This window comes from Arctopsyche grandis, chromosome 2 (assembly GCF_051622035.1).
Source record: "Arctopsyche grandis isolate Sample6627 chromosome 2, ASM5162203v2, whole genome shotgun sequence".
Taxonomy (NCBI): Eukaryota; Metazoa; Arthropoda; class Insecta; order Trichoptera; family Hydropsychidae; genus Arctopsyche; species Arctopsyche grandis.
The window spans coordinates 26130803-26142634 of NC_135356.1; the positions used below are offsets into that span (position 1 = coordinate 26130803).

At 39.0% G+C, this 11832-nt stretch overlaps 1 protein-coding gene across 1 annotated transcript; it reads left to right on the top strand.

The window, feature by feature from the left end:
* Nucleotides 1-401: 401 nt before the first annotated feature.
* Nucleotides 402-6625, top strand: LOC143922634 (kelch-like protein 24). Its single transcript, XM_077445964.1, has 9 exons — nucleotides 402-792; nucleotides 1665-1821; nucleotides 1898-2095; nucleotides 2232-2396; nucleotides 2694-2870; nucleotides 3216-3379; nucleotides 3445-3667; nucleotides 4163-4352; nucleotides 5802-6625. Exons 1-9 carry the CDS (start codon nucleotides 785-787, stop codon nucleotides 5945-5947), a joined length of 1428 nt encoding a protein of 475 aa, XP_077302090.1. The 5' UTR covers nucleotides 402-784; the 3' UTR covers nucleotides 5948-6625.
* The last annotated feature ends 5207 nt before the right edge of the window (nucleotides 6626-11832 follow it).

Sequence of the window (11832 nt, forward strand, 5' to 3'; positions counted from 1 at the left end):
ATTTAACAAAACCAATTTGAAGCTGTAAGGTTATCAATGAAACTCAATAAAAGCTATAAGTAAAATATAATATCTGCCTTTGTTGGCAAAATTTTTCTATACAAACAACACTTGTATAGAAGAATGTTCTCCGTCTTCAAATTTTATAAAATTGCGAAAAAGAGATGAAGATTTGCAGAAGCTGTTGATTGGTTTCCCGTCTTCCTATTTAGTATAATGTGGATTTGGAGCAGTTATGAACCTCATCACTCATGAAACTAATATAAACCTTGTGAAAAAAGAAACCCACTGGAAATAAGTGCTCGTGGAGACTAAGTAAGAATGTTACACACAAACATAGAGTCAAACATAAATAATCTCTTATCATACCATCAGGTTCACCCATCTCATTGAAAAAAAATGTGTTTTTGTGTTTTAAAATAATTTAATAAAAATAATTACAATTTCAACAAATATTACTTTGAATAACAATTTTTTTGTTAATATGTTATTTTATTTTGTGATAATTAAATTTTTTTATTTTGTGATAATTAAATAATAAAAATTACAATTTCAACAAATATTACTTTGAATAAATTTTTTTTGTTAATATCACCATTTTCCATTCAAGACATAAAAATCTATTTTATAATTTGTATATTATGCTGTTATGTATAGTTATTTCACTTGAGTGTTCGTGGTCAGGTTTAGGCTTAAATAAGAGGTCCATGGCCATAAAAGTTTGAGAACTACCGAGATGGACTAAGCTTCCTGCAAGATAAAAGTGAACATTCTCCATATTTTAATGTCAAAGTAAGTCGCCAATTTTATTGCCCAGTAATTTTAATAATATTTGAATGCCCCCCCACACCCACCCACTTGACTATTATCTGGATCCGCTAATGCATTTGGAATTGAAGGAGTTCGTGTGAAAAGGAACGTCGTGTGTGTTCCTACTTACATACATACATTGTACGAGTTGAAAAGCGTTGGGTCGAGATTGGAGCTTTATCAACAGTCAACAATAAAACTTATTGTTGCAAAGCAATTGCAAAAATTGCAAATATACTCATATGTAAATAAGGTGTTGAATTTCTGCGAGCGATGGTCTGGATGGCGTGAAAAATGTGCAATTTTTTAATTCGCAACTAAAACTGCACACGCTGCAGACGCCATACATTATCGTCTTACAATTCTTTACAAATAAAATGATTCATTTTGCTTAGTCGAAGATTACTCGTACTAACAGCTCGTACGAGCTGTTAGTGTTCAATCTGTTTGCCTTTTTGATCAGCTCAATACCATCGGTGAACATGTTTGGGTTGATATTCGCCTAAATAATTTTTCTCTTTTAATATGCGTTTTATATTTTCCTCCCAGTGAATCACCTCATATAATTAGTTAATTTTTTTCAAACTTGCAAAAGAACTTAAGGTTTTTGGCTGGCGGGAGGGTTAATTCTAGGAGTTTGAGTAATGAATTAATTTTTATTCCCGAATTATTAAATATGTATTTGTGTATATATTTGCAAATGTGTGTACGTGTATGTATATTTTTGTGTATATGTAATTATTATTGGCCAGGAAGGCCCATGGGGTTTACCTGCTAGACCTTCCTGGTATAAATATATAAATAAATAAATAAATTTCGATAATCGTTGATAAATGATTTTGTTTTTCGGTAAGTGGATGCACACTTCACGAAATTAACTGTTGCATATTGGACATCGACGAGATTCGCCTGAACCAAGCTATGGATCTATCGAATATTATGGGGATGTTGACACCTTTAGAAAGTTTAGAGCAAAAAGCGATGGATTTTATTATTGATAATTTTGGGATTGTGAGTAGTGTCGATTGTAAAAAATAGTATTATTTCTTAATTAACAATAAATAATTTATATTTACACATATTTCAGTTGTACAAAACGCCAGAGTTCTGTCGTTTACCGGATTCTCTCGTATTGAAAATTTTGAGATCAGATCGATTAAATGTGTCTTCCGAAGAAGAAGTCTTCCATGCTGTGAGACTTTGGATCACTTTTGACGAAAATAATCGTAAAGAAAAATTAATAGATATGCTAAGCTCAGTGAGACTAACATTGTTGTCCTTGGAGGTAAATAATTTTGTGTTTCCCTATCACTGACGTATTTTTCTATCACTCGATAATAATGTTATATAAATTTATAATATTATTATTACATGATTTTTATTATTATATAACATTATAGAATATTAATTTTTATTTTCAGTTTTTCCTCCTTGAAGTTGTGGAATTATGCGAGCCATTCGAAGAATGTATGATCAACCTCAATCAAGCTGTTTATGAAATGATGATACCCAATCATCTCAGCAAACCCAAATATCGCATGGGGAGAGCAAAACTGGCAGTCATTGGTGACTCTGAACTCACAGACGTGAGTATGGTGTATAAATGCTATACCCTATTTGACTTACCATCAGCAATTGGAAAACTCTAGACTTCATCTTCTAAACTCTAGAAGATTCATAGTACATATATATATATATATATATATATATATATATATATATATATATATATATATATATATATATATATATATATATATATATATATATATATAAATTTTGGGTAACATTTTGCTGATGAATAAGAATCGTATATTTTCCTTCTGACTGCCAAGTTAACTGAAATGAGTATAAATTTAAATTGAATATGTACATGTTTTTAGGCGTCCAGTACTATCGATATCTACGATGGAGTCAGAAATACGTGGACCCAATCAAAAAAACTAAATATCGACCGTGCGAGGTTCGGTTCAGTCGTTGTTAACGATTGGATATTAATCATCGGTGGATGCAGACCGATAAGAATATGTGAAGCGATAATCGGGGTACCTCTTAGCGAAGTATGATTCAATTTATTTTTAAACGTGTTGTAAATTGGACCCTAATAACTAATGTGCAAATTAGTAATTACCAAATTACTGATGTGATGTAGTTCACCAATATTTTGATCTACATGTAACAAATTTTTAGATAGGTATAATTAATTACGTTACATCTAGTTGACTAGCTATAAGTTAGAGTTTGATATCCTATAACAAAATCCAAGTGGCGGAATACTATTCACATGTAGATCAAATCAATTATTTATTTTATAAACTAATATTGTAGAAATATATACCTACATAATATAGATAGAAATACATATTTATAGTATAATCGAAATAATTTATCTTTATCGTTTGTAGGTAATATATATAGATTTAAAGGATGGCCAGATTCACGAATTGAAATCATTAAATGGACCACGATTCAACTTTCAAGTGGCAACAATTTCAGACGATTCATCTACTGACGTGTACGTCATCGGCGGTTTTAGTGATTATAAAACTGCATTGACGACAGTGGAGAGGTAAAATCTAAAACTTTAACTGTTATAAAATAGTAATCCCTATCTAAAATCAAATCTCTGAACAGGTGGAACAGCGAGAAGCAGATCTGGAAAAAAAATATCGCTCGTATGCTCACGATAAGTATTCATCCCGGTGTATCCGTCATCAACGATAATATATATCTGACAGGTGGCTTAAGAACTATCAACTTAAAGATTTATTGCACCGACCTAGTACAAATGTACTCACCAAAAAACAATAAATGGATATATTGCACGCCCATGATCCAGAAAAGAGCAAATCACTCGGTAAATGGAAACTAGAATTTAAGCTTGTTTCGCTGTCAGTTTATGGTTTTTGGCGATTTCGAATTCCATAAGTCGTACTTAGTTGATAGATATTAAATTAAATTGAAGACTCCCAATCAGCTGCTTGGTTTGAAAGTCCTATAGACTAGTAAAATTTGAATCATTCATGGAAATGTTAATATAAGGCATAAGTGGTATTTCGTTGATAAATATTAAATTAAATTGAAGACCTCCAATCAGCCAGTTGGGTAGAAAGACATTTCAGACATATAGTCCCTATAATATCAGATGATAGTGACCATATAAATTACTTGAATCATTCATGGAGTTGTGAATATAAGGCCAGATTCTGATTATATTCTCATCAAATGTCTTAAACTGACAGTAAACACAGTCAGCATATACATACATACATATATATATATATATATATATATATATATATATATATATATATATATATATTCATCAATACTTATAATTTATCGTTTTTAGAGCGTGACAATCAATGGGAAGTTATACGTCGGCGGTGGCTTTTGCAGCATCATCGGTAATCAAATACGTCATCTCATAAGTATGGAATCATTCGATCCTGTAGCCAACGTGTGGACTAGTTTTTCTGAGTTGCCGAGTGCGAGATCAGGAGCCGCACTTATTTTCTCTCAAAACAAACTGTTTCTCATAGGTGAGATTTTGTATATAGTATTACAGCAAATTTTTTCATAAAGGGTTTTAGAGGAGTCATAATTGATCCTTTTATCATGTGTTTCTTCTATACCATAAAATATCTAGATATTTCTGGATACTTTTTTTTATAAATAATACTCGACTCATCATTCCTTTTGTGGGCAATAAATGAATAAATGAACATTCAAATTCCAGTATCGTACTGAGCTCCAAAAACACTACAAATCAACTTGAATTAATCTTTTCTAAACAATAATATTATGATAATTCAAAAACATCCAATAAAAAATACAAATGCAAAAATTGCAAATAAAAATATAAAATATAAAACATGGTTACAAACATTTTTCCACACATCTTTAAATATGCAATTTTTTCAACCACAAGTTCTTTTACACTGTACATTGTCATCTCGATGTTTCTCCAAGCCACACATCCCTTAATTACTTCCCATATCTTTTCAATTGGATTGAGTTCCAGCTGAAATGGGGGTGACCTTAGAGTCTATAACATACTTTTTCTGTCGACATTTATGCTCCAATACTAATTTATAAAGCTCTGCGGGTCAAAATAAATATTTTTTTATGTCAACCACTGCTTTATAATATCTTTTTAGGAATCTAGGGTCAAAAATAAGATCCATTATCTATCACCCACAACAGAATTCGGTACCAAATTTGGAATCAACTTTTCGGTTATCCATTTCTTATAATTGTCGAAGTTCATTTCATGGTGATAATCTCCGGTTCTTTGATGACAGGAATTTGGAACAAAGCCTCGTTCTGTACCGGCGTTTACAATTATAAATCCTGCTCCTTTGGATGCCGCATTTACATATAATGCCACTTTCCGAAGAATCTCTCCACGTCATTGACTTGTGTTGTGTGTTGAATGTATATACATATGTTTCATCGGTATACACGATTGGTCTACCTTCTGCTCTAAATCGAGCTATTGATCTTAAAAATGTGATTCTTTTATATACATTGCACATTTTCTCTTGTAACAATTTTCTGTCATCGGACATTTTTTTTCTGTCTGGACTGTGAAGAGTAGTGCGCTTGCCCGTAAACCCTATGGATTGTTTCATTTTTTCCAATATCCCAGAACGCATTTATTATTTATAATTTCGAGAAAATCTCGGGAACTTTGTAACCACCGTCACTGTCAAGCCACGCGTCTACCAAGAAGCAAAAAAGGCGTGGATTCGTATCGGCAGACTAACGATATCTGTACACCCGGGCACGCACACTGTCTCAATTTTCTTCTCTCGTTGAACGAACTCTACATGTGGCCATTTTCAACACTACAGATATGAATTCCAGAGAATGAAATTAAATCGACAACTCTTATTTTACGTTTTTATTCATAATTACTCAAAAGTGCTATACTTTCTACCTTATACTATCTCTTTCTTCAATTTTTAATTTAATCTTAATTGTTTTAGGGGGAACAGTTGCACAAAAATCTTTAGACGATGTCTGTGAGTATGATCCGAGATGTGAAGAATGGATAGCCCGTAAAAGTCTCAGCATTCCAAGGACCGGAGTGCAAGCATTAATATTGCCATACGACGTTATAGATTTTCAATAATATTTTTGTAACAAAGTATACAATACAGTAAGAAACTTAGAATATGCTATCCAAGTCTATAAGCTAATTGCCCTTCACATTTTAAATCTAAGTTCTGAGTGTATTAGTATTATAACATTAAAGCGTTTGGATAATTTTAATAAAATAAAGAATGTATGACCGAAAAATGTAGAAAGTAATAATGCGATTTTTGAACGTAAGCGGTGAGGACGGATGAGTATTATGAATGTATTACGTAATATTATGCTAAGCATATTTAACATAACAGAATACATATTTTGTTTCTAACATTCCAAAGTAAGGCCCATCCAAGATAAGACCCTCCCAAGAAATTTTTCTGTAGAATGATTGGTCCATCTTCTTTTAAATAAACACAGCTTAAGATTTTTGATCCACGGGACTACTGATGCCACCGTAAAAGTTAACATACATTTATGATTCCATATTTACCATTAAGTTTTTAGTCATAATGTTTCATATTGATATGATTCAATGACATCTTCACTCTTATTATATTGATGTTGTTATTCTTATTTAATATTTGCTTGCTATTGTATTCAAGTGAGTGTTACATGCAATAAGCAATTTAAAAAAATTAAGACTTTATAGGTAAGACCTATACAAGGTGATGTTATTTTGTAAAATCTTTAAACTATCGAAATAAAAATACTTTTCTTGAATTAATGAGTTTTATTTAAAATTTGATTATAACAAGATATGTATCTCTACTGCGGTGACTAGCTACATTTAGGATGTTCATAATAAAGCTGACCGGAAAAGTCTATATTAGGTCGTAGCGAAAGACACGAATTTTGGATTTTCATCGATGGAACTAGTGGAAAACGTGCATCGTATCAAGAAAACGTAAAATCAAAATTTTCATTGTTTATTTTTGATAAAGTAGGTACCACGAGCCTATAAACGTCAAACGTAAACTGTCACTTTGACATTTCTGCACTAATATACTCGTAATATCCACAAATCCGACCACTATTTTTTTGACATTATAAATAGACAATCAACATTGTTTGCAATAATTTGATCATTTTTAGTATGGATATTTGTTTAATTGAAAATGTGGCGGCTCTACGGTATGTTCGAGGATAATTGGATTATTAGTCACATTGCGATGGTCACAAAGACAATTTTTGCTATGAAAACCGCGAATGCGGAATATTTGGCACTCGAGTTTTCGTTAATATGATAGTTATCGTTAGTATTGTGGCGGATCGCTATACGACATGGTCGAGTTTGGTCACCTTCCTGCGAGTGGGGACCAATTCGGCTGTGTTCAGAGTAGCTACCTCACTCTGCCTTCAGCCGTCATAAATAAAGCACGTGCATCAATATGTCAGTCGTCTCATTCGTTCATCCCCCATAACTGGTGAACGATAGCTGCAGGGGCTGTAATGTGTGTATGTGTATGTATGGGTGACCAGTGGCTGTGTGTGTGTGTGTGTGTCGTAGTCTCGTTCAGCTCGCTCTGGAGCACGTGCTGGAACAGGGCGGGGTGGGGAATTAGACACGTCAGGTTGATTATATCCTCGTGAACGATAGCTGCAGGGGCTGTATATATGCGTGTGTATGTGTGGATGACCATTGGCTGTGTATGTGTCGTCGTCTCGATCAGCTTGCTCTGGAACGGTGTGGGGTGGGGGAATTATACAAAAGAGTAATGGTTATGATCTCGTTTTTATTGATGAGTTGATGGCCGAGCCGGGGAGTTGCTCGACGCCTCTGCCCCTTTATGGCGGAGGCTGTGGATCGAGTAGGCTGTGGCTGGTCAGGAAGGGTAGACCAGCCACGCCAAGACCTTCTCGGTCGGCGTCTCACGAGCGTCTGAGAGCTCGCCGGGTTCGAGGCTTGGGTCGAACACGTGGTCGAGCATAGTCGGTGAGGCATGACTATGGAAGAAGCCATACTCCTCGGAGGGCTTCTATGATGCCAATGAGCGCTCGCCGTGATCAGACTTGGGCGGATCACGTGGCCAGCCTGCCTTAGTTCGAGGCCGGCTTTTACGTGGGACGCTGCATCTGGCGGTCCGCGCCGGGATCACTGGGTGCCGGACCCACGGGAGAATCTAGAGCGACTGACAGATGGTCGGTGTAAAAAGAGAGAAAACAAAAGCCGAAGCCGTAAGAGGACAACCAACGGCCATGAGGGTTTTTGGCTCGGACACCTCGTTTATTAAGGAGTAGATGGCGAGCCGGGGAGTTTCTCGGCGCCTGTGCCCCTTTATGGCGGGGGCTGCAGATTGAATACGCTGGCTGGTCAGGCAGGGTAGACCAGCCACGCCAAGACTTTCTCATCGGAAACATTTAACCAACGACGATTTTGGGCCAACTTTTAAAACCAGTAGCGTACAAAATATCGAAATAAAAATTAAATTAAAAAATTGAAATTAAATATCAAAATTAAGCTAAAGAGCGAGATGGAGCTAAAATTAGATCATCGTTGATGTTTTGAATTACAACAATGTTTTGAATTACGACGATACGCATTACAACCAGAGAAATATTATAATTTCTCTGATTACCAGCGAAAAAAACCTTGTTGCTATTTCTTATTAAAAGTCGTCACGATATACTACTGTGTTTCCGCCGTCGATGAAACATTTAACAAAAAAAATGTCGGTGATTTGTCAAAGGGTTTTTTTTTCTTTCGTCGAAATAAAATTAATAATCACACATTATCCGATTAATTTTACTTCTGAGATGGATTTAATTATTTGATTTATTTCGACGAGAGAAACAATTGAAGACATTATCCGATAAATTTTACCTCTGAAATGATTTAATTAATTGATTTATTTCAACGAGAGAAACAATTGAAGACTAAAAAAAATTCGATTGATCTACCGACAACGCACCGGATTGCGACCATCGCTCGGTCACCCATACTAATACATGAGATATTCTCAGTAACTGCGCATTACGGGGAAGTAAAAATAATAATTCTTTGATTTTTTTTCGATCTTAGTGCGTATCTTCGTAAGTCAAAACATCTTCGACAAACAAAAGTCGAGGATTACCTGTGTGTGATTGTTGATGATCTAATTTTAGGTCAATCTCGAAACTTTATTTAAATTGGACATGTTCTGTTTTAACTTTCAATATTTTATTTTAATTTTAATATATTTGTGGCGGCTCGCTTATACGACATGGTCGAGTTTGGTTGCCTTCCTGCGAGTGGGGACCAACCCGGCTGGGTTCGGAGAGCCGCTACTCACTCTGTCTTCAGCTGTCATATAATAAACACGTGCATTAACATGCCAGTCGTCTCATTCGTTCATCCTCCATATATTGATTATAATTTTATTTTGATATTTGAATTTAATTTTAATGTAATAATAATAGTTTTAATTTTGATATTTAATATCAATTTTTAAATTTAATTTTTATTTCGATATTTTGTACGCTACTGGTTTTATCCTTCTGCTTAAAACTTTGGCCCAAAATCGTCGTTGGTTTGGTCCGCACGCAGCATCAGAGAGACACAACAACTCGTTACCGCGTCTCGAACACATCCAACTCACGAACACGCGTTGGATGCGTTCGTGAACGTTCGGGAACCCTTTCTCGTGGGACAAAAAACGGGAAACACAATAACGCACGAAATCAACGCGCGAAACGCACACACTCATATTTCGACTCACACACACGCATCACACATCGGTGCTCGCGGCCGCACACGATGCGAGTGAAGAGCCCGCGTAACTTTACGTTTAAAATGATCATAAAACGAAAAATGACGCCTTTTGAACTAAGCATCTTTTTAAATTCAAATTATAAAAATAAAAATATTGTTATGGGGACTGGCTAGAGTTGTGATGTATCTCATAACTAGAGGTAGGATAGTCACAGTGCTATCCATTGTTCGGCAAACCTTTAACAATGCATTTACAACCTTTGAACAATACACGGCCCCCTCAGGCTCCGGTGACTACTCATAACAAGCCACCACGTTGTTTTGAGACAGATTCATCTGGGGGGATCTGACGTGTCCAGTAGTGGAAATACGGTTGTATGTTTGAATAAATTGTAGGCGAGGGTATGGATGTTGACCGTATCTCGGCCGAACGAAACACGGCTGTGGTTTGTTGAAATAAATTGTTTTATTATAGTTTTGGGTATACAAGTGTATAAATGGTTATGTTGATGAAGCTGTTATGTTATGGAAGTTTCTCGAAGTGACTGGAATCGACTAAGCCAATTTAAGAGGTCAAGGAATTTGAGCCTTAAAGCCCTCAACATGAGGCCCCCCATCGAACAGTCTAAGAGACCCTTTCGTCGGAGAACGAGACGGTTGTTCATGAATATCGCACAAGAACAACCGCTGGACAATCTTCATGTTGTTATGGTCGCTCCCCACCTAATCATCGAACACGTGATTCGATTTTTTTTTTTTTTCGATCCATGGGCGCCGATTTGTTTTTTTCGATTCAATGGATTCACCCCCGCGGGGGCGCAAGGCGAGTAGTTTAATGGGGCCCCGCCAGGGGCGCCACAAGGGGCGCAGCCCCGTGGGGCCCCAGCCTCATGGGGCGCAGCCCCATGGGGATCAAAAGGGGGCGCCACAAGGGGCGCAGCCCCGTGGGGCCCAGCCTCATGGGGCGCAGCCCCATGGGGCTCAAAAGGGGGTGCCACAAGGGGCGCAGCCCCGTGAAGCCCCGTAGGGGGCGCGGGGGGCCCAGCCTCATGGGGCGCAGCCCCATGGGGCTCAAAAGGGGGCGCCACAAGGGGCGCAGCCCCGTGGGGCCCCGAAGGGGGCCCGGGGGGCCCAGCCTCATGGGGCGCAGCCCCATGAGGCTCAAAAGGGGGCGCCACAAGGGGCGCAGCCCCGTGGGGCCCCGAAGGGGGCCCGGGGGGCCCAGCCTCATGGGGGCTCAAAAGGGGGCGCCACAAGGGGCGCAGCCCCGTGGGGCCCCGAAGGGGGCCCGGGGGGCCCAGCCTCATGGGGCGCAGCCCCATGGGGCTCAAAAGGGGGCGCCACAAGGGGCGCAGCCCCGTGGGGCCCCGAAGGGGGCCCGGGGGGCCCAGCCTCATGGGGCGCAAGCCCTAATAGGCATTAACTAAGGGGGGCGAAGCCCTAGACGGCAATTAATCATGGGGGCGCGGAGGGGCGAAGCCCTAAAAGGCAACTGATCATGGGGGCGAAGCCTTAGACGGCATTTAATCATGGGGGCGCGGAGGGGCGAAGCCCTAAAAGGCATTAACTAAGGGGGGCGAAGCCCTAAACGGCAATTAATCTTGGGGGCGCGGGGGGCGAAGCCCTAAAAGGCAACTGATCATGGGGGCGAAGCCTTAGACGGCATTTAATCATGGGGGCGCGGAGGGGCGAAGCCCTAAAAGGCATTAACTAAGGGGGGCGAAGCCCTAAACGGCAATTAATCTTGGGGGCGCGGGGGGCGAAGCCCTAAAAGGCAACTGATCATGGGGGCGAAGCCTTAGACGGCATTTAATCATGGGGGCGCGGAGGGGCGAAGCCCTAAAAGGCATTAACTAAGGGGGGCGAAGCCCTAAACGGCAATTAATCTTGGGGGCGTGGGGGGCGAAGCCCTAAAAGGCAACTGATCATGGGAGCGAAGCCTTAGACGGCATTTAATCATGGGGGCGCGGAGGGGCGAAGCCCTAAAAGGCATTAACTAAGGGGGGCGAAGCCCTAAACGGCAATTAATCTTGGGGGCGCGGGGGGCGAAGCCCTAAAAGGCATTAACTAAGGGGGGCGAAGCCCTAGACGGCATTTAATCATGGGGGTGCGGAGGGGCGAAGCCCTAAAAGGCATTAACTAAGGGGGGCGAAGCCCTAAACGGCAATTGCTCATGGGGCGTGGAGGGGCGAAGCCCTAGAAGGCAAAGGCTCAGGAGGGCGCCGAGGGCGAAGCCC